General features: G+C 35.4%; 1 protein-coding gene across 1 annotated transcript in view; it reads left to right on the top strand.

Annotated features, from left to right (window-relative positions):
• LOC136029526 (ribosome biogenesis protein NOP53-like) overlaps positions 1 to 13,917 on the top strand; it is a 35,623-nt gene extending 21,706 nt beyond the window's left edge. Inside the window, exons 5-8 of the mRNA XM_065707982.1 lie at positions 1,572 to 1,798; positions 7,129 to 7,270; positions 9,997 to 10,118; positions 13,817 to 13,917. Of these exons, the coding sequence (XP_065564054.1) occupies positions 1,572 to 1,798; positions 7,129 to 7,270; positions 9,997 to 10,118; positions 13,817 to 13,877 (552 nt within the window). The 3' untranslated portion in view covers positions 13,878 to 13,917. The remainder of the gene's footprint in view (positions 1 to 1,571; positions 1,799 to 7,128; positions 7,271 to 9,996; positions 10,119 to 13,816) is intronic.
• The last annotated feature ends 10,211 nt before the right edge of the window (positions 13,918 to 24,128 follow it).

Here is a 24,128-nt window from a genome sequence, read left to right as displayed (position 1 = left end):
AGACTGTATCTGCTACCTCATTTATATTAATCTGCATATCTTCTTGAAAGTGCAATAGCAAGGCTACATCATCTGCAAAATCACTAGGATGGGGCTACCGTTCAGGACGCAGTTCAATTCCTCCGCGATAATGGCAAACTCTTAAGACAAAGTCAATGGTTATAGTGGAAAGCGTCGAGGACAATACACTCCCCTGCCCTCCACCTTTTCAGCAGAGGACTAACCAGTCAGGCCATTCTGTGTTTGCATTGTGCACAGCAGTTCCTCAAAAAGAGATTTAATGATATTTACAAACTTTCACCAGAATTCCACAATGCACCAATATTTTCCACATATTCCCACGAAGGACCGAGTCAAAAGCTTTTAAAAAGTCAATATAGACGAGCAATACCTGAACTTGTCATTCGTTAGCTTCTTCGAGTAATACTCAAAGTCCAAACATTAGGTTACAGCACAGCCTATTAGGACGAAGCCATACTGCTCATTCATAAGCACCTCATTAACTTGTCACTTATCCTGTTTAATATAATCTGGCAGAGTATCTTGCTGTCAGCGGACTGGAGAGTAATTCCTCTCTAGCTCTCACATACCGACCGTTTCACTTTTATAAATAATTTAACAATAATACTATTTTTCCATTCGCAAGGTACTGCACCATCAGTCCATATTTTAGTCAGAACCTGAAAAAGGGGGCTCTCTCACTGCCTTTTTTATTTTTGGAACAAAAATTTTCAACGAAACATGAATGATGTCTCTGTTGTTAAACAAGGCTCCAAAAGTTAGGCATCTTAGCTTGAGGATCCTTATATCTTTGTAACAAGTTCTTTCATCAGTTCTGAATCTAAATATTTGTGCAAATTCCGTTGAAAAGTTAGTAAGTGTGTTTATTACATATATCCAGAGATTAGGTGCAATAAGAAGATGAAGGGGAATAAATAAATAAATCAGGAAAACAAAATTATTTGCCGTGTAGTGTCTCTTTCAGTACTAAATTCGTGCACAAAGAAATTATAGCAGAGAAAAACAAAATAAGTATAACTAAAAAAGAACAGATAAAATGATCTTCTTAGACAATTTAATATGAGTTTTGTAAATAACTGAAATTCAAATTTTCTGATCCTGCTCGTATTTGATTTCGCTATTCCAGATGCTAGTTTCAAAACTGGGCACTAAGTTTGAACTTGCTGAGATAAAACGAAGCTGTTGTATTTAGCAAATATATTTTTGTTAAAGCATTGGTAAACGAGAAGTGTGATATAACTCCAGTGAAAGTTGACGACATGCTTTGGATTAAAGTAGATTTAGTCTCCTAAATGTCATGGAAAAAAAAATTCTTCAGCCACTTCTGAAATACCATGGCCTATGTGCCAATTAGAATTTATTTTATAAATGGGTTCGCAAATGTCGAGTCTTGGCTATTTCAGGTTTTTGAACAGTGAAAATTGAGACTGGATTTTAAAAGAAAAAAACTAAGTTTTGAGAAGAAAACCATTTTAGTACAAAATTATCCGGTTTTTTAGGCTAATGTTGTTTTTTTTTTTTTTTTTTTTTTTATTTTTTTTTTTTTTAAGGAAAATTGGATGGCTGAAATGTGCCAAGGATTGGGCGATGAGGATGATAATGATGCTGATTCGGGTATTGCTGAAGAGGATAAAGATCTCAAACTGGACCGGGGCTCAAGAGATCACATGAAAGCCAAAACAAGGAAGCAAAGACGGAAAGCAAAATTGATAAAAATGGAAAAAAATAAACTGAAGGAAGCAAAAGAAAAGGTGCAAAAAGAGCAAAATATTTTTAGGTAAGGGCTATTAAACTCATTTCTAACATGTATAATTGCTGTTAAAATAACGGAGTAAACTTATGAATGCACATTAAGGTTATTGAGGAGAACAAAAAGGGGGGGGTGAAGGTTTTTCAAAAAATGGGAGTTAATTGGTACAAAAGAATGGAATTCACTTATAGACGCCATACTTAACGTCTCAATGATAGTGAAAACAAAATCTGATTGTTTGAATTGGTTAACTGGAACTTCCTCAACCCAGAAAAATTCGTGTTATATTTTTATTATGGGAGTTAATTGGTAACAAAAAAATGGAATCAATTACAGACGCCATACTTAACGTCCCATTTAACGGCAAAGATGGAGTCAGTTTTTCCAAATAAAGTGAAAATAACAGTGAAAACTGAAAATGATCCATATCTTACCATAGAGGCAAAGATAGACTAAAGACAGCTGACTGGTTTCTCTGAATACTTGAATTATGTAGGATTATCTTAGTTTTGACAAGATTTTTTGCAGAAATTAAATTTCAGCTGGGGGGCAAACTTAGGTCTGGAGGGGGCAGTTTCCCCCCTTCCCCATAGCAAATTACGCCCCTGTATCCAACGTGGAAATGCTTATGAAAAAGTGATGATAAACACAATTAGAGAAAAAAAACCCTTAGATGGATACTTGGGGAAATTGTTTTATTATTTTTGTGGTAATTTGAAATTTGTGAAATTTATCAAGTTTAAACTTACCCATCAAAAGCTACAAATCTGAGGCAATTTGCCTAATTTTTGAAAAAGGGAGACAACAATCTTCGAGAGGAAAAATGAGCCTGATGTCTTACCCCCTCCAGCCCCTGGGGCAAGGGTTGTAAATTATGCAAGTTGCCCGTTGTCTATGTATTTATATAAATGGCTTATTTTAGGAGAGATGGACATTTTATATTCTGGGTGTGTCAAGAAAGATTAAGAGCATTGAGGTGGAGCCATAGAGAATGTTGACCTAAATCAAAAGACAGTATGTGTAACCAGGTTGTCAACGAGGTGCATTTGCAATATATCAGAAACTGCTAAGGGTGCTAACTTGAAACTTTAAGGGCACGGAGAGGATATTAACTAAAAGAAAAGACCAATGTGAGTATAGGTTGCCAAAAAGAACCTAACTGCAAGCCGTCTCCGGACGGCTAAGGATGTTAAGATTAAGCCTACAGGGTGTGATAAGGGTGTTGTTGAAATAAATCCGTAGACAATATGTGTTTCCATGTTGTCAAAAGATCATAGGTGGAATTTTTCAGGAACGTCTAAGGATGTTAAATTAGAACTTCCAGTACATATTGGTAAAAATCAAAAGACACTATGCATCCAGGTTGTCAAAAGGACATATCTGTAATATCTCAGGAAAGGCTAATGGTGTTTAGTGGAAACTTCCAGGGAATATTGAGAGGGACGTGGAACTAAGTAAAAAAAAAGACTAAGCGCATCTAGGTTGTCCAAAGATGTGTCTGCAATGTCTCAGGAACGGCTAAATGTATCATCGCTATCTGAAATATCACAGGAGCGGCTAAGGGTATTAAGTTGAAACTTTTAGGGGAGGTTGAATTAAATCAAATGACGGTATGTGCATCCAAGCTGTCTAAAAAGCGTATCTGCAACATCCCACGCGCCAGGGGTATAAATTAACGGTTTACGATACCCAATTGAAACTTCGAGGGTATATTGGGGATCCAATTGACTAAATTTGTGCTTGGGGGGGGGGGGCAAGGGGATCTTCTCAAGAGCAAAAAATTTTTGTGAAAAAATGTGGTTGTATTGGTTTTTCTTGCGAAATATTCCTGTTTGTGTTCATCTGCTTACAATGTCATTCAATCAAGACACCTTAGTCAAAATTTTAGAAAGGTTGGTTTGATTTTTGACTTCCTAGTTTTACTTTTTAAGCAATAAATCAGAACTCATAACAAATGAGTTCAAAATACTATCATTTAAACCAAAAAGTAGCACAACAGGATTCTCATAATAGAATGATCAATCAATATTAGTAATTTAGGGTTGCAACAGGATGGGGTCAGGGTGACTTCTGCCTAAATAAGGCCAAACATTATGCAGATTTTCAGTTTATTTATCTGAATAATATTCCTTTTTCCCATCCGTCCAAAGGTCTAGATTGAAATTATGATTAAAGTTTGTTGTGGAATTTTATTCAAAATAAAAATCACAAGACTAAATTTTAGTTCTTCAAATTTAAGCAGAAAATTCGAATAAAATATTACAAATATTCCTTTTATAAACCGATCCAGAAACAGCGTCATTTAAAGAGGAACGTAAATTGATTAGAAAGCTTTTTAAAAACTGGAATATTTTCACAGAAACGTAAAGAGTTAATTAAACCAAAGACGGGCAGAAGTAATTTCAAATAATAATTCAAACTTAAAACAAACAGAAATCACTATCTACGAATAAGTCCCAAAACGAACAGAAGTTAAAATGAAAAATCGGATCAAAATTAACGCAAACATAAATCATCACAAGCAAGAGTGGGGCTAACGCCCCTAACCATTTCAAAGCATCATTTGCGCTTTACTGAAAGCATAATATATTTTGAACGTTTTCTCCTTTATAACGTCAATAAATCCAAAACTGCTGAGTCTTGCATAAAGTAGTATCATTGTATGTTAAACTATCAGTCAACTTTTATTAGTTCTTTTCAGACATCTAGGTCATTATGGCAGTTTTCTTTCTTATTGCTGACGTTTCGGCAAATAAACTAACTGCTCGAAACAAGAATTATTTCCAGTAAAGCACAAATGACACTTTGGCCTTTAGAAGGATTAATTGTCTTAGCCCTACTCTTGTTTGTGGTAATTTTGTTCGCTTTAAGTCTGACTGAATTGTTCATCGTAATTTCGTCTCATTTATTCATTGATTAGAATTTCTGTCCGTTTTAATTTGAATTATTATTTCACTTTATTTCTGTTATTTTTTATATAACTTTACTTTTCTTTAAATTTCTTTTGTTTATTTATTTTATTTAATACACTAAGTGAGTTCTTTTTCTATAAGCATTGCCGTACAAAAGGTTTAATTTTTGATTCAAGGATTTGTGTTTGAGGGCATGGTAGCTCTCTTAACATTTAAGGTAAACTTTGGTATGTAAAAACCAACAGATATTAGATTTAAAAAAGTATTTTTTTCAAATGAAAATTAAGAGCGACGGTAAAACTTAAAACGAACGGGTTATATTCCACATGTGAGTGCGGATGCCCCTCCTCCGCTCAACCCTCCTTTCTTTCCCCTATAGTTTCACTTTGTATCCTAGTTTAGTAAGAGTGACTGCTCAAACACAAGGGCCGTTGATTTGGAATTAGAAATATTCTTAAAGGACTATAAAACTTTATTTTACAGAGCAGGGGTTGAGTAATAAATACAGAACATGCTCAAACTCAAGTAGTTATGAGTGTCTTTTTTCCTGTTATTTTACATTGAACATGCGTTATAAATTTAATAGGCATTAACTTCCCTGCGTGGAGGAATGGTTGTAGCCACTCTTTGCTGCCCATTTTGCTAGAAAATATGATGAAAAAGATGCAGAGTTTCGTTTCATTTGGGACTCAGTCTACGAAAATTCAGTTTATATTACGTTGTAGGATGGCTATCCTCTTCAGTTTTAAGCTTCAGCTTTTGTTTAAATTGTTGATGCTGAATGTTTTGCATGCAGTTAATGCGACAAAGGGAGAAGCGAATAATAAGGAAAAAAATTGATGTTATTCACTGCCAGAGGCAGTTTTAGGTGGGGGGGGGGGTAAAGGGGGCACTTGTCCTGGCCACAAAAATTTTAAGGGTCGCGAAATTTCAAATAAATAATCTAACGGTTTTTAATCATTTTTTTAATTTAATTTTATTTTTTATTAAAATAAAGTAGAGGGCACAGTTGGAAGCAAGTATAAGCAAATTGAATCCGAAATTTCATTTTCTCCTATCTTCATCACCATTCCTTGAAAATAAAAGTAAGTAGATCGAGTTCAGTCTATTGTAAAGTTGTTAGAATTAATTTTGTAATAAGGAGATGAAGGGGCCTTCGCAAACGTAAGAGTTGCCTGCTAATATTATTAGCGATTGCATTGTCGGTGGTCGGTAATGAACCGTAGTTTCGTAAACTTAAATTAATATTAACATCGCCCCAGATCAAATAACAGTGAGGAGTGACTAAATGATATAGCGTTAGCATAGAACGCAAAGAATTAGAAGCAATCAATTGGGGTGAGATGGGTGGCTTAGTAAGAAAATTCAGATTCAAATAAATGGAGAATTTGGATAATAAATGAAAATTTTGTTAAAATTTGGCCTGAAAAATTTTAAGAGACAGGGGGGGGGGCGCTAATCGAGATATTGCCCCGGGTGCAAGAAATGCCATAACCCACTGTTTACAGCCAGTAAACAGCCCAAGCTTTTCATTGGCTATGAGTGACCTCGTTTGTCTTTGTTGTCCTTCGTTTTGTCATGCTTGACTTGTGTGGTCTCTAACATTACTGAGCAATTAGTGCGAATTTCCAGGGATTACAACCTTAGATGAAAAAATATATCTAAACGTTCTTTCCTTGTTAAATCAAATGATTCTAGTTAAGTGCATCTTTAGTCGAATCGTATGGGTTCTAGGTTAACACTCATATATCTTTAAGGTCTCGACACTATTTCTGATTGGTTGAAACTGGGATAGCCTTGTATTTTTCATTTTTAATGTCTGTTGTTGATTCCAGAACTGTGATGCTACTAAATATTGGAAGGAAAAAGTTAATCACAGCACTCATATTCAAATAGGAATAAAAAATTTATCAAAAAACTTATAAAAGATTAAGCTTGTATTTAAATTATTGTTTTTACAATCGTTTCGGTGAAAATAGTGTAACCAATTTGACTCGAAGCTAGTAAAGTATGGTTTTCTTAGTAGAGTGGTCAACCCGTCATAAGTTCTTATCATAGTCTTGCATCACACGCAGCTTAAGCCCCCCAAGATGAGGGAGGGAGAGCTGTAAATTTTTGGATGTGTGAAATCAGAATCTATTGTTTCTGAAATATTTTAATATTTAAAAAATGTAAAAGTGGTTTTCTTCGTTTTTAAGGGCAACCACAAACTATCCTTGGCAGAGGAGGGGGGGGGAGATAATGCAGAAGCTTTTTCAGTGGAGGGCAAGGGCTCAAACAAATGTTTAGTTCTTCTAGAAGAGGGTCCCGTTCTAGGGAATAAGTAATATTTAACTTTATGTATTTTAGTCTTAAAGGAATAAAGAAAGGGGGTGCGGGTGTTTTCTTACTAGCAAGTCAACTCGTGTGTGACTTTGGTTGTTTTAAAGTTTTTCGGAATTATAGGGTTAAATCAATTGGAAAAGAAATAGCAGCAGAAGAGAAAAGGCACAAAGAAGCTGCAGAAAGGCGAGCTAAGAGGAAAGAAATGAAAGCGTACCAGCCTCTTTTCCTTGGTCCGCATAAGTTTGAGCCTCAACCTATCGAGGTAAGTTGTTTCAGTAAAGTTTTAACTTGATACAACTACTGTTAGTTTGAAAAAAATATATATTAAATTCCAGAGGGGGAATGTTATTCAACACATAGAAGACTTTTTTGAATGCGGTGTTGTTGCTGATGTGAAAAGCGAATTTTGGACGAAGATTGTGCCTATTGATAATTGCCCCTAGCGCCTCAGTGCGAAAGCTTCTGCAGGTAATGTGAAAGATATTTTTGATTTTATTGAAAAATTTGACTTCTGAGGAGGTTTCGACTCCGATTTATATTACCAAGTGTCCTACCGAGGTTCAGATTCTGCCCGCTTTTGCTTATTCTTGGCTGTCAACAAAGGTGAATCATGTGGGAAAATTACTCGAGGTCGTTGCCGCTAAGCTGGGTTCTTATGATTTGAGTTACCCGCAACTGCCAAAATCTACAATTCCCGATTTGCATGCTACTATTGTTGTGTCGAACCTTCCCTCTACTCTCTCAGTCCCAATAAAACAAAAAGTTGTGTTAGATCAGATAGATGGTCATGAATCAATCACTAGTATTCATCCCGTACTTGACTAACTGATTATCAATATAGATATCTCAGTTGCTGAAGATTCCCTTTTGTCGGTAGCTGGTACAATTACTGGCTCTTCTGCGAAAGTCCAAAACAAGAAGTTTTGCGGACTCCTGAAGAGAATTCTTAATGATTTTGAATTATATCACCTGATGTCCTGCCCTTCTGTTTCTAGTGCCTCTAGGCTAGGATATCCCGTGCAGTAAAACTCGAGTTCTCTGATGCAACGTCAAGAGTCGAAGCATTCAGATGCGGTCTCAAAGTAGGATACAAAAACCAAAGTGTTTATGAGGTTTATGAGTTCAGGGCAATTCTTCACTGTTGTAACATTTGCCAGTCGTCTGATCTGTTTGTTTTATTAATTTAATTATTGAATTTTATTGTTATTGCTGATAAGTGTTGTTATTTAGTGTTATTGATTTTCATTTTGTATCATTTTTTTCTAAAGTGCTTAGTCCACTATTATTTTTTTTTATGTAAGTGGGTTATAAATAACTATTAGTATATTATTATGCAAAGTGGTCGGAAAAAAACTGCATAAAAAGCACGTGGCTCCTTACTAAGGCAACGCTAGTGTTGCCTCTTAAAGCTTAAAACCTCGTTTATATACAGTTTAAACCAGAGCATTACCACGCCAACCAGCCATGACTCGCATCGCGTCAGTTTGTTAAACCTAAAGATGAACGTTGAAAGTTTTAAACTAAAGTGACCTTAAAATAAAATAAGTGAAGGTTTACCAGTTAGATATACGCAATATCTGCATTATCTGCAATGCGTATAATGCATTATATAGAATGGAAAAGGAAAAAAACATTTTCTAGAGCATAAACAATACAAATTTTACTATGAGATGTGCTATTTTGCAAAGCTTGAAGAGACTGAAGGTGATAGTTGAACATACTAGATAAAATTGACCAACAATAAAATTAACATGGAGCAGTAGTAAGACATACGTGTTATCTAGACAGAAATTAAGAAGAAAAAAAAGCTTTTCAGCTTGCACACAAATCCAAAGTTAAAAAAAAATTGTCTGCTAATATGAAAATAAGATTTTATTTTAAGGAGGTTGCTCATGTGTAAAGAATAAACCTTTCCTCTTGGTCAAAATGTCGCGTAAATACAAACATTGGTATACAAAGCTCTCAGGTATGACACGCCGAGACACGCTATTTTGATAGCGTGTCTCAGACATTAGTCTGAAAATGTCTATACCATGTAAACTCAATAAAAAACGCTATTATACAAGGAATCTACGTTTACTTATTAGTTAAAAAGTGTTCTGTATGTGTTCCCTTTCCGCCTTTGCTTTCCGAAATCACTATTATGAATATGGCAAATCCCCTATCAATATAATCCCGAGTGACTTCTTTCTTTAGTTCCACGAACTCGCAGTGTTTAAAAATATATCCTAATTACCACGTACATATAGTTGTTAAGCATTTAAAATTAGAAAACATCTTAAAAACTTAATAGGATGAATTGTTTATTCCATGACCATTGTTTATACCTTAGTTCTTCCCTAGGATGGATAGATGATAGTGAAATGACATCATTTTTATATAATTCTGAAAAAGGCTTATGCCAGTTTTGCATCTCATTCAAACTATCTGTCTTGGCTTTTTCTCCAATTGGCCATGGCTTGATGGCAACTTCATTTTAATTTTTGAATTAAAATCAAGTTGCCATCAAGCCATGACTAATTGGAGAAGAAACCAAGACTGATAGTTTGAGTAAAAGGTGAAGCTGGCATAAGGCTTTTTCAGAATTGTATAAAAATTATGTCATTTTACTTGTTGATAGATAGTCTATCATCTATCCATCTTAGGACAGAACTAGGGCGGTCTATTTTTGTTGGAGCCGGGTAATTCAATGAAAGTTTTCTTCAAAGTTTACTTCAAGTCGCATACTATCCTGACGAGTCCAGACATCTCAGCTTATGCCTCGTGCCTGATTTATGAGATACCTCATACTTTAGTTATGAGATACCTAGTACCTCAGCTCAGATAGTCTGAACTTTGAAAAAGCATTTATGAAACAATTCTTATGATTACATGTTAAAATCATGACCTTGACCATTTCGACAACATTTCAAGTTGAGATAGGTTTGGTTCATACTATACTTGGTCCAAAAAGTGTTTTCTGGCTAACTTCCTATATCTTTATTCTAGATTAATCTAAGCAAAGAAATTTCTGGATCGCTTCGACGCGTCCGTGCTGAAGGAGACTTAATTACAGATCGATTTAAGTCCTTGCAGAAACGAAACATCATGGAGCCGCGGAAACTGCGAATGTAAGTGGAACTAAAGCATACATACATACTATTAAGAATTACTTAGGATGGGACGGGGAAGCTCTATTTAAAAAAAAAACATGTTTTGCTTAAATTTTTCTTGGTGGATGCTTTCGCTTTTTTTTTCTTCTAGTTATGGAGCTACTTCTCTCAAATCTTATTGGGGTGCATTTTTCTTCCTTTTCTCTATGTGCAGATGTGATGTTCAGTGTTACTAGTAAAATAGACATAAATGTTAACAATGTTGCGACGAGCATTGTCTCACTGATTCTAAAAATTTATGCTTCTGTTTTGTTAAATGTAAACTTAATTTAATGCAAAGTTTTACCAACTCATAAAGGAAAAGAGAAGAAAATATGTGATATGTTGGGAAAATGTTTCTAAATGAAATTAAAGTAAAAAGTTGTCTGTTAAAACAACGAAACTATAAAAAGATTTTGCATCCTGATTAATGGTCTGCGTTGCGCATGTGCCTATATCCTGATTCACTGCCTGCAGCCAGGAGTACGTGCGTGGTTGTAAGCAAATCATCTGACGCTTCCTGTGTTTTTCCCCAGATTTCTCCAGGTACCCATTTACAGCTTCGTCGACCCTGTCTGAACTTACACCACTGACCCCTGTTCGAAACCAAATAACCAGTGACACCAGGACTCGAACCCCAGATAAAAGTTAGCTGTTAAAAGAAGCAAAGGCGAATAGAAAAGTTCGGTTCTTGCTGAAATACAAATGTTTCTTCTGTTGTATAAAATGTTTTGGTGATTTTTTTTCTTATGTCTAATCTTTTACACGTTATTACTTCATTATTACTAAATACGGTCCCTACTTAATTTATGTTTATAGGGAGATGTGCTATTGGGTAGTAACAAAATTAGGTTAATTTTTTGCAGTTCATATTATTGACTTACCAATAAAGTGACCATACCACTTGATGCCTTTTTTTATTTTCTTTACAAATATAATAATCGTTTCTACCGCAAATTCAAATTTAAGCACTTTTTGAGCTCTTGAAAATGTCCAAAATATGAGGTATAAAAAACTTAAAACATTGGTCTCAAACTTACTGTTTTATTATAAACCCATTTTTTTAATGTTATGTAATCCACAAGCACTGATTTTCCGTGATTAAGTTGGATAAATAAATTTTGTTTTGCTGTTTATGCTGTTTTCTTCTTCCTTTATTATGTTAAATCATTTTTATGGGGATGGAGGTAATACTGCCTTTGTGTCCTAAGCCTCGACTCATTTTTGTGAGCCTCTCCATAATAATGATAACAATAAAGGTTCTTACTTATTTATATATTTAGCTCTTCAGTTTGTCTGTTTTTGGCAGTGGCACTGCATGTTAAGATATACTTTGAATGGAATGCTCATTGCTGCTTTAATAGTTATAATAATATGCTACTTAAACTGTCTGTCTAAGATGCCAAAAGAGGAGTGTAGAAGAAAAAATCAAAATGAAAAGGAAACTTGTGACAAGAGTCTCTCAATCCATGTACACAAAAATGTAAGCTAAATCTCAAGACAGCTGATGAAAACGAATTCAGCAGAGAATCAAGTGCTGATTCTGATCGACTTTTAAATCTAGCAACGTAAACGTTCACTTTTTCGTCAATTTCGAAACTGCAAAACGTCTGAATATGTACCTCTTTCGAGTCCATATCGGGATCTGAAGGAAATATTTACGAAATAAAAAAAAAAACAGTCAACGAATTTATTAAGGATGAAAACAAAAAAAAAGGAACAAAAGAATCTAAATCTAAAGAAAACGAAAATAATACTGAAACGAATTCATATAAAAGCTACACCATGTGACAACCACGGCTGTAGAAAATAATACGGAGCACTTATTTTATATATTGCTTTGATTTTTCTCTTGTTCGCTTTTTATTTTATATCCTTTCCTTTTTTAAAAGCTGTTTTGGTTTAAATGTCTTCGGTTTTTGAACGCTAAGGACTCCTTTTTGATTAAGGACAAAATATTTTTTTATCTTCCTCCTGTCCGTAGACCTGTTGTTTTTAGGTTGTTTTTTTTTATGAAAATGTAAAAGCCTTTGTATGTATGTATGTATGTATGTATGTATATGTATATTTCCCATCATATTGCAAAAAAAATACAAAACTGACGGAGTAACACGAGAAAAAAGAAAAGAAAAAAAACACACTTCTAAAAAAGAAATCAAATTCAGCATTTATAACATGAAAAAACTATCGCAAAACACTTAGCAAAGTGCTATTACTACCCAGGCGGGTTATATAACGCTCATTTCGCTTTCTTACTGTACGCACTGGACTAGCTACTCTGTAACGAGTTGATAGAGTTGCAGTACTGGTCCATAGAGGCAATCTAAACAGATATTTTGCATATTTGTAAAAACACTTGATTATGTCGCTGACATCTGTTTGCGAGAAAAGAGACCAAAATGGGGCAAGCGCAAGCAAATTGGGAACTACAAAAGCATTATATAAAGTAGCAAGGATGCGACGGTTAAACTTGAGCTTAAGCGCTACCAACAGGCCATATGCCTTCCTAGTTTTATTCGCAAAAAAAAATCTTTAAGCAAGACTCGTGTCGATCGGAGATTTTTTCCAATTGGGACTCCAAGGTACATAAGACGTTCTTGGCAACGGGGATCTTGGCAACGGCGATTAAAAACTAGAATCTCACTCTTACTATGATTAAAATTGAGACCAATACGATTATATTCATCTGACAATATACGAAAGTTTTCTTCAATCCCTGCTTGTGTTCTACTTACATTCAATACGTCATCTGCCTAATTTACTAATGAAACGTCTATTCCTTTAAAAATACATGTCCTGAGGGCTTTTTGCTGGGGCTCGATTACACTGTTATTGAACAGGGGAGGGGAGGCCAGAGCTCCTTGTCTAATACCTTTTTTTAATGGGTATTGGTAGGGTAAGATCTACAACACCAGCAGTATCTGTGCATGTATGACGAAGTCAAACGCTCTAGAAACGTCCAGCCCAGCAAAAAAAAAGTACTTCATCATTTTCAGCGGCATGAAGTAACAAATTTGCAACGAGATGATGAGCATGTTCACGACCTACACCTTTCTTAAAACGAAATTGGTTCTCTGGCATGTAACACTTACTAGAAATTTCATCAACAACCAATAGCTCAAATACTTTGCACCAAGACGGGAGAAACAGTAATTGGCCTAAAGGAGGAACAACAGTCACCTGGCTTTCCTTTTTTCAAAATAGGACTAATTAAACGAGTACTGAATAAATTGGGGGCAATACCAGTAACAAAAATCATTTGGTAAAGTAGTGATAAATATTCAACTAAGACACAAGAAGTGAATTCCAAATGCTTCGCACAAATCGAATCCGCACCACGGGGAAGTCTTTTTTCGTAGTTTTAGGATGCATTTCGTGACCATTGAGGGAGTTACGACGAAACCGAGGTCATTAGCAGATTCAAACAAGAGCCCGTCAAGTTTATGCTGTCATACAGCAATGCTAATATAAAAAATCTTCATATATAAAAAGTGTCCTGTTAAAAATGGGTTAACTTGTAAATATATAACTATGAAAAGCGTTAAAAGGTGAGCAAATGGCAATAATAGGAGTCTTTATGTGGCCATTATAAATCGTAAAGTATAAAGCTTCTTAATCTGTTGAGTAAGATTTAACAATCATAATTTTTGTATCTAATCCCTTTTATTATTTTCTAGGCCCAAGAAGGTCAAGGTCAAAAAGTACGAGAGGAATAGTCACAAGATGTCGCATCCATAATATTCATACTTTTCCTGGATAAATAAAATTATCGCTGACATTTCGTATCTCTTTTTAGGAAACATAATCGAAAGTATATTTGAACAGAATTGGAAGGGGGGCGTGAGTATCTTTTTAGCTCAAGCAACTTCGTGCTATGATGAGTTGTCAATGATGTTGTAATAGTACAAAACGAGAAATCGTAACGAAGAAAAAAAAACAAGGAGAATTACCGCCATTGTAAAAAAGAGAGTACAATACAAGTATTTCGGCTGAGATCTCTGGTCACACTTCCGGTTAGACCTCTGGCTAGTACAAAATTAAGAATACAAAAGAAAAACACAAATAAAAGTCAACAAGATGGTAAACCAAAAAAAAACTCTTTTTATTTTCTTGTTTGTCTAAATATTTTGTCCTTTTGACTTTTATCTTCGTTTTATTGTTTTTTTCTTAAATTTAAGCAAAAGATTGTGGAGCGGTGGTCTTGACCGAATTGTTTACATTGTATTGTCTTTTTTCACTGGTTGTGATTTCCCTCGTTTTGTCTTGCTTAGCCAGTGTGGATCAAAAAATTATTTAACAGTTATTTGTTTTGAGTTATTATATCTGGCTGGGCAGAAAGTTTTCATTGTTATCCAGAAGAGTCTGGTCTCGTAATATCCACGAGTAAAGTCAGGATACTTTTTCTAGGGTGTAAAGATTTTACTTGTATCAAGTATAGTTACGCTCCCTCGGCATTATTGAAGATGGGGTACAAACCCCTATTTTAGCCCCCTCATTTCTCCAATCAAAATTATGGCTAAATGAATTGAAGTTATGCATATGATGTGAGGATCCTAGTTAAAAAGTTTAGAGAAGTGGATGAAGATTTAGAAGTTTTGGGAATTAAGGGAAACTAGAACATGTTTGAATATTGATTCTAAGTCGCGGAGGTAATTGATACCTCTAATTCAGGCAAGTTTCGTAAAGATCGATTACATGTATAGCTTCGCTTATCTAGGTGTAGGATAAATAATCGGGGTGGTGGATATTGCGAGATAAATAGAGATAAATTTATTGATAAAACAGTATAAACATTTTGCCTGATGTGATTCTCCATTAAAATTACTCAGCAACACAATTATTCATTGTACCAACCCGTTCAAACACTAAAAACTCGATTGACAAAGGAAACGAAAAAATAAACTAACTGGAGAACATTAATTTGGATAAAATGACAACTTAGAGCAGGCTCTTCAGAAAAATCATTCCCGTGACAAACTCTTTTATCCGAACTGAAAGAAGGAAGAGTAGGAGAGTCATTCATATAATAAGGTAATATATTAAATCATGAGGAACATAATGGTGAATTACAAAAGAATCTGCAGGGGTAGTGGGTAATAAACTTGCAAGTTACATTGCTCGCACTTTTGTTTTATGATCATAGCAGTTTCCATTATGATTGAACAGATTTTTGAAGCGGGCGTTATCAGCTGATTCAAATATTTATACGAGAAACAGTTTTGAACATTCTTATTAGATATTACAAAACGGCTAAACAATGACCTCGATATGGCCCTACAAGATGCAAAGCTGATGTCAAAAGCATCGATACATTTTATCTCTGTCATATTTTCTGTTACTGTAGTTGATGTGATTTTTTCATGACTCAAGTCATCCAGAAGTCTCTTTGAGACCTAGGCGCGTAGGAATTTATTGTGCAGAGGGTCCTGAAGTTGAGGGGAAAGGGGTCACAGCTTCGAAAAGAACGTAAAAAATCATACCAATAATGCAGAATAGTAAATTTCAAGATATGGGAAGGGGTACAGGCTCAGAAGCCTCCTAACTAAATGCCTGCCTGACCTGTTACTTTGTACACTAGACACTATGTTCACTGTATCCAGGTTGACACTATATCCAGGTTGTCAGAAGGCTGTGTCTGCAATGTCTTGGAAACAACTAATAATATTCAATTGAAACTGTCGCGGCATGTTGAGGGAGTATCAAGCAAAATCATAAGTCACAACGTATATCCAGATTGTCAAAACAGCATATCTATCGTATCTAAGGAACGGCAGAGAGTATTACCTTGGAATTTTCAGCGCATGTTGTCGGGGATATTGAACTAAATGAAAAGACATTTTGTGCATTAAGATTGTCAAAATGGCGTATCTCTAATATTCTCAACAACATCTAAGGGTACTAAGATGAAACCTTAAGAGAATGTTGAGGGAGATATTGATCTAAATCAAAAGACACTATGTGCATTCAGGTTGCAAGAATGGGATGTCTTCAATACCTCAGGAACGGCTAAGGATATTAAGTTGAAACTTTAAGGGAGATGTTGATCTAAACCAAAAGACACTTCTTTGTATCCAGCTTGTCAGGCGTGTCTATAATATCTCAGGAACAGCTAAGTGTATTAATTTGAAACTTTCAGAGAATGTTGAACTAAACCAAAAGGAAATATGCGCATGCGGGTTGTCAAAAGAGCACATATATGATATATTGGGTATTGCTATAGCTTAAGGGTCTCAGCTGAAACTTTGAGTAAATCCTCCAGGGCCACTGATGGTACATAGAGTCCAGTTGCTGAGTCAATCTATCGATGTTTCAGTTGCTGGGTCTATTTTACAGGGACAGGTAGCAAGTCTGTTCGCCAGCCTTGCGACTGCGGAAATCGAATCCTAGTCCCGTATTCCTAAGCATAGCATCATTCTGCCGTGCTATGTTGATAGCATTGCATTAATCCGCAATAAATGTTTGAAGAAAAATGAGGATGTGTTGAATCTTAGTGCGAAATGTTCTTTTTTTATGTTGATGTACTTGAAATTTCAGGCCACGAAGATATCTCAATTAAAGCACAAGAACCAAGGGAACCTCAATCAGAAGCAAATATGATTGCTTTGATTCTTGGCATTTTGCTTTTATTCGTTAATCAAAATATGAGAACTATTTTTATTATTTTAATGAATGAGGTTGAAATTATCTATTTAAATAAACAAGTAGTTAAAATTATTGATAACCCAAGATTCTTTGTCAGGTTTACCGACTCTTGAACATGCAACATATAATTGTCCATTTGAAAAAATGGACATTATTCTACCTCATTATTCTAATGATTGCCCTTGAGCTTTGTTGATGGTGATTACTAATCGAACATTCCCTGTGTCCCTGTCGTCATTTATATATCCCCCTGTGCCCCCCGGCGTCCCCGTTGTAGTTGTGTCCCTGTGTCCCGGTAGTCATTTATATTTCCTGTGTCCCGGTCGTCATTTGTGTTCCGGTGTCCCAGTCTGTAATTTCTCTTTGAGTGTCCCGGTTGTCATTTATATTCCCTGTGTCCCGGTGTCCCGCTCGTTATTTGTGTCCCGGTATCCTGGTCTGTAATTTCTCTTTTGAGTGTCCCGGTCGTCATTTATATTCCCTGTGTCCATTTATATTCCCTGTGTCCCGGTCGTCATTTGTGTCCTGGTGTCCCGGTCTGTAATTTCTCTTCCTGTGTTCATATATACTCCCTGTGTCCCTGTCGTCATTTGTGTCCCGGTGTCCCGGTCTGTAATTTCTCTTTGAGTGTCCCGGTCTGTAGTGTCTTCTTAAAATGACGTCATATACAAAGCCTTATATACTTATATCTTGCGAATATACAACATTCTTTGCTGTCCCACTGTCTGTGTATATAAATTGTCAGGTTTACCGACCCTTGAACATGCAACATATACAGGTCGTTGTTTAGCCGTTTTGTAATATCTAATAAGAATGTTCAAAACTGTTTCTCGTATAAATATTTGAATCAGCTGATAACGCCCGCTTCAAAAATCTGTTCAATCATAATGGAAACTGCTATGATCATAAAACAAAAGTGCGAGCAATGTAACTTGCAAGTTTATTACCCACTACCCCTGCAGATTCTTTTGTAATTCACCATTATGTTCCTCATGATTTAATATATTACCTTATTATATGAATGACTCTCCTATTCTTCCTTCTTTCAGTTCAGATAAAAGATTTTGTCACGGGAATGATTTTTCTGAACAACCTGGTCTAAGTTGTCATTTTAACCAAATTAATGTCCTCCAGTTAGTTTATTTTTTCGTTTCCTTTGTCAATCGAGTTTTTAGTGTTTGAACGGGTTGGTACAATGAATAATTGTGTTGCTGAGTAATTTTAATGGAGAATCACATCAGGCAAAATGTTTATACTGTTTGTTTTATCAATAAATTTATCACTATTTATCTCGCAATATTCACCACCCCGATTATTTATCCTACACCTAGATAAGCGAAGCTATACATGTAATCGCCCAAACACATTGAATCAAAATTGTAAGATAGCCATTTGGTTCAGAATAGTCCAAGAGCATATAACAATGGGTTCAGGGTGAACATAACCCTCCAGAGCCCAGGGGTATGTGTCATAAGTTATGCCCCGGGCATAAAAGGTTTTTATGGAACGGATGGTTGCATAAACTTTGGATCGGATGGGGGTCATTCAATTGGAAGTCGGAAGATCTAGAAACATTTTTAAGAGTCAAAAGTGAATGGAGTGCATCCAACCCGCCCCCCGCAAACCTATCATTCCCCAAAACACATCCAATCAAAATTTTAAGAGACCTATTTTGTTCAGTATTATTGAAGGGTCCAGTAATTATGTCTTTGTCGGTTTCTCGATCACTCCAGAAATGCTTCCTTCCGTCGAAATTATTTCCAAGAATACAAAACACGCAGAAAAAGCCCCTGGAACATCTTCACATAATGAGTTTGACAAAGAGAGGGTAAGACCATTAAAAGAATTTTCTATAGTAATTCTGTAAAAAAAACCGAGTAACATTTCCCCTGGAATATTCACTCCCCAGTAGTTTACCTCCCGAAAGAAGGTTCTCCCTATAGAAATCCACCCCAAGCCCCCCCCCCACCACCAAAAAAATGGCTGTATACTTCCCAATAACAAATACTATACGTAAACAATGGGCGAATTTCATAACTTACAAGCCTCTCCCAACGGACTGTGGGAGGGGGTTTATTTTACACCCAAAGACATAATTGTTTGGTCTTTCAACTATACTGAACAAAGTTTCAATCTCAAAATCTTGATCAGACCATTTAGGAGAAAACTGTACGTGGGAGGGGGCCCAGTTGCCCTCCAATCTTTTTGATAACTTAGAAAGAGCACTAAAAATTTTATTTCATTTTGAATGAGCCCTCTCCCAATATTCTAGGACCACAGGGTTGATACGATCACCCTTGGGGAAAAAAACACACATCCCTGATTTTTCTTCTTGCAAAAAAAACAAAGTTCCACATTTTTACAGATAAGGATCATAAGTCAATGGAAGCATGGTCAGTTCTCAAATTACTTGCATTTCACTGGATATTTGCAATCATAGTTGCAGAGATAGCTGCAATCCTGTAATACGCGAACTACGGTTCAGAGTACCCAAAATCTTGAAAACACGCTTAAAAAAGTGTCTTGTGAGAACAAATCTCCATTTGTGGCTGATTCAGGAGTAGTAACTATTATTTCGACAATTTTTAATAGGAAAATGTTAGTTTGAAAACAAATTTATGAGAATTCCGAAAAAGAGCCTGGAACCCCTTGAAATGGCGTCGAATCAATACAAAGACAAACCATTAGAATTGCCATTGTTAAAACCCTAGATAGGAAAACTACAGTCACCCACCTTGAACAACAAGGAAAGTCACTTTTTGGATGGAAAGCACTGTGGCTCTTTTTTTTCTTTTTTTCACTGCAACATCATAGAGAGGTATTTAAGAGCTCTTTTGAAAGTTAATTTTTGTATATACGTTCTTTCTTTTAATTCCAGCTGGTAATTCCATCATGAAATGCTTGATACGAAATAATGACACTTCAGGTGCCTTTTCTTGAGTGAAAACGCTGGCAAGCATAATATCAGTGATTCGAAACATTAGGCCTGAGGTTTACAATCCGTCATCTTCTTCACTCCTCCCCAACCCGCTTAATAAATTTTATAAACTGTGTGCTGACTGACATAACTAGGCTACCTCTAGTGTCTAGTTCTATATTTGAAAAGATCATAAAAAGACATATCGAGTCTCGACGAAGAATTCTTTGCAGGAATGATGGTCTAATAGTTACGACCCTGTGTTGTACCAGTGGTAACCCATAAAATCTTGGTCGAGACACTTTTTGGAATAGCCATTCACTTTCTAATATCCCTCCAGCGGCAAAAAAAGAAGAAGAAGAAGAAAAGGAGTAAATTCTGAAAAAAAGTGTAAAAAAGTAAATTTTCTTGTTGTTCAAGGTAGGGGACTAATTGTCTTGGGTAAGGCTTCTGACCACATTGATTCCAATTGAGTAATTTTCATTCCCAATTATCAATTCTCCTGAAACGTTGGAAGTCCAACAAGCGAAAATATTGAATGTATATTTTTAATATACATTATAATATACATAAAATATTATATTTTAATTTTGAAATCTGTATAGATTTTATACAGCATAACATTTCATAAATAATTAAATTTTTTATCTACAACTCCTCAAAAATGCCAAGGATAACATAATCCATAACCTCTTAGTGCGGCAAATTAAAGACATTTTTTAAGGGAAGTTTAACAGAGATACGAAGTAAAACCTATATTTAATGGCGCATTTTAACAAAAACTCATGCTACCTTTTTAGTTTTTTTTTTATCCCAAGCTGGACAAATGTTTTTTTTTGTAACGTTTATTGTGTATATTTTTAAAACCAATAGACCAAGAAAAATTAATGTAAAAAATCTTTTATCATGAAAGTAAAGAGCAAAGTTGAACCTTAAAACTGAACAAAAATTACTGTTTCGCAGTCTATGCAACATATTTGGAAAAACTTTCAAATAAACCGGCTCCTGATATTTTTCCGTGTTTTTGGAATTCTCGAAAACTAGCGCTTTACTGATTTTCCTGCTCCTAGTCCTGTTTTTATGCGTCGATTTTGTGTTTTCAGTAAAGCGCTAGTTTTCTAGAATTTTCGTCCACTAGTCAATTTCGTAAAACTGCTCCGCTTTCCATTGAATTTTCCGGCTTACACATTTTTGTCGTTACTGCGGTGACATTCTTTGACACAAAAAAGGTCAAACTTCTTCAAATAGTATTATATGTGGGCCTGCATCAATTTTTATGATTGGTTAGTTTTAAAACCTTTGAGGGAGACCACCGATTTAGGCCATCTTGGCAGGCTCAATATTTGATCTATGATAAGGCCTGTCAAGGCTTTTTTGTTTTGCATTACATCCTATGGGACTGTGAGTCAAGCTTGAGGCCAGGACAACCCCTTTGCGGAAGGCCTAATTCAAAGAGGGAAGCAAAATGCTTGAATGGTAAAAGGTTTTAGTGAGAACAAAAATATGTAATGAATCAGGGTGCATAAGTTGTTTAGATTGTGCTTGAGAATAAGTGCAGTATTGGATAATTTCGCTTAGAACAAGTTAGTACATAGACCAGCTAATGCCTTATCGATGCCTAGCTGATTTGACGATTATTAATTAGTTAATTGAGTAAAAAAGATGCAACTTAATTCGTATTTACTCTAAATTTAATGCCAATTAACTGCGAACTTGGAATGGTTTATTAGCCAATGTCTTGATATACGTTATAATGGTTATTAAAGCATGACTAATTTTTACCAGCAATGAGTAAAATTTGGTCATTTGCCTCCATTTTCCCGAAGCTGATGATGATTGTCCTGAAGTGAATACATTAAAGATGCAAGTTAACTGTATTCAAAAGATTTAATGTTAAGTTAGTTTTCGATCTTTCTCGGAGTTAATTCGCCCTCACCGTCAACGAAAAGTTTAGTCTTTATTAATTTTGTAAAATTTTGTAAAACCTTAAATATTCCCTTTGTCAATTATGAATTAAAGGCAAATAGATCATAATATGAATATTTTGAAACATACAACAGCTGTTCACAACAGCTGTTCTAAAGCATTTCATTTATCGAAGTTGGTCGGGTAAAAAAAAAACTATTCTACTGATGGATAATTAAGCCTGCTAGATATACAAGATCTTTAAACATGGTAGTTTAAAGTTGATTCATGATGATGATTAGGAACCAGTCCTTTAAGACACAAATTCTACAAAGAGACATGGAAGCTGCCCAATTTTTTATCATTTTACCAAGTCTTAATTGCTTGAGCATTTATAATTAAAACCAATCATGTTCGAATAGAATTTGGAGCAAATTAAGGTCTTGTAGTGTGCATTTCGTATATAAAATTATGTTGACTTTCTGGAGAAAGAGAAAAGTAATCTTAAGACTTTTGTACCGGTCATGAATAATGGACAAAAAAAAATCAAAAAAATTTGATAAATCCGTCAATTTAAAGACAAAAAGAAAAATGCACCTTTTGACACAGCTTGACAAACTGAGTGTTGAAGAAACCTTACAAAGGCCTCAACCAAAATATTGAATACAAAGTAGGTATACGAGGAACACAAAATGCAGCATGACATTGCTAAGAGATATGCAGTTTATCTGTCTTTTCAGAATGAAAGTTTTCCAAATTCGCTTGGGCGAGCTCAATCGAATTGTATTTTCAGAACTAAAGGCAGAGAAAAAGCAAGTGGTAACTGAAAACTAAGGTAAAATGTTGTTTTGTCAAAATTTCAATAGGCATAGACCTGTCATGTAGGCGAATTTCAGGGCTCCCTAGAGGGAGAAGGAGTGGAGGTGGGTACTTTAAAATACCTTCCCGGGATACACTTTATCATGTAGACTCGTCCCTGAAAGTTTCAGTTTCCTAATCTAACCCCTTTCTGAGATAGCAAGAAGTCACTCAACTAGAATCTTACCCAAATGACTAATACAATCGCATGAGCTCACTTAAGCGAATTAACAAGAAATCCTTAGAGATATTTGAAAGTCGGCCTCGGAATGATACAGCTAATTAGAAAATGATACCTTTACTATCTGTACTCAGCAAAATTGGTAAAATTGTAGTTAATTGACTTCTTGCTATCTCGGAAAGGGTTTAGGCTAGGAAAATAAAACTTTTAGGGATGGGTCTACAGGCTAAAGTATGTCCCCGGAAGGGTATTTTAAAGTACCCACCTCCACTCCTTCTCCCTCTAGAGAGTCCTGAAATTGGCCTGAATGACAGGTCTATACCTATTGAAATTTTGACAAAACAATATTTTACCTTAATTTTCAGTTATTAGTTGCTTTTTCTCTGCCTTTAGTTCTGAAAATGCAATTCCTGTTATTTGAGTAGAATTTTGAGCCATGTTAATGTTTTTTTTCAAAATTTAGAAAATGTATTTGCATATCTTTAAAACCTTATAAAATGGATTTGAGCAAAGTTATGAAGCTGAAAACAATTTTGTTGTACTTCAATTAAGCAGAAGATCTATTTTGCAAGGTTTCATTTTTATAACACACATATTTTTAAAGGTCATCAAAGGTCAGGGCCCTCTACAGGGAGAAGGAGTGGAGGTAGTTGCTTCAAAATACCTTCCCAGGACATACTTTAGTCTGTAGATTCATCCTTGAAAGTTTCATTCTCCTAACCTAAACCCTTGCTGAGATAGCAATTAACTAGAATTTTACCGCAACATTTTCAAGCTTTCCATTTACTACTTTCCTTTTTAGGAGTAAAGGCTTTTTTACGATTCTCAATTTGCCTTTCGAGCAATGCATTCAACTGAGTAAGCACGTGCTGCTCTTTTAAATTTTCTATATTCGTCTCTTTGGCTCTCATCGGATTCCTACCATTATATCTTTGGACGTCCAAAAACATTTCAACTCTTTCTACCTTTTCGACCCACAAAGTTCTAATCTTTAAATTATCTCATTATTGTGTAAAAAGGAAATCTAGCGCGTTCCGTTCACCAAAAGGTTTAAGACTTTTACGATTCGAGTAAATCAGCCCCATATTTGTTTGAGCGAGGAAGGCGCGGCACCTGGAAACGATTTGAATTTGTTCGCTAGGATCCTCTTAACCTTAGTGCTGCAAGTTTCATACTGATTAAGGACGAAATTTTTTGTTGAACCGTTTCCAAGACCATTGATCTCCCATCGACGAAACAAATATGTGATCCTGTTAACCTAGAGAACGCATAATGAAAGTCCAGGGCACTGGGTACCCAAGAAATGACATGCCTTGACATTTTAACACTCTTTAGCACTGTTAGCGCTCTTTAACTCCTTAATGTTCCCCCTCCCAGCTCCCTTAATAGTATTAATAAATCATCTTCAGACTAGCAGAACTGAAAGGCTATTGCAAAATGACAGAGAGCTATTTAAGGGCTCATTCAAAAATTTGGAACCCTACAA

The sequence above is a fragment of the Artemia franciscana genome, chromosome 7 (assembly GCF_032884065.1).
Source record: "Artemia franciscana chromosome 7, ASM3288406v1, whole genome shotgun sequence".
Classification (NCBI taxonomy): domain Eukaryota; kingdom Metazoa; phylum Arthropoda; class Branchiopoda; order Anostraca; family Artemiidae; genus Artemia; species Artemia franciscana.
This window is presented reverse-complemented; position numbering and strand designations above follow the sequence as displayed.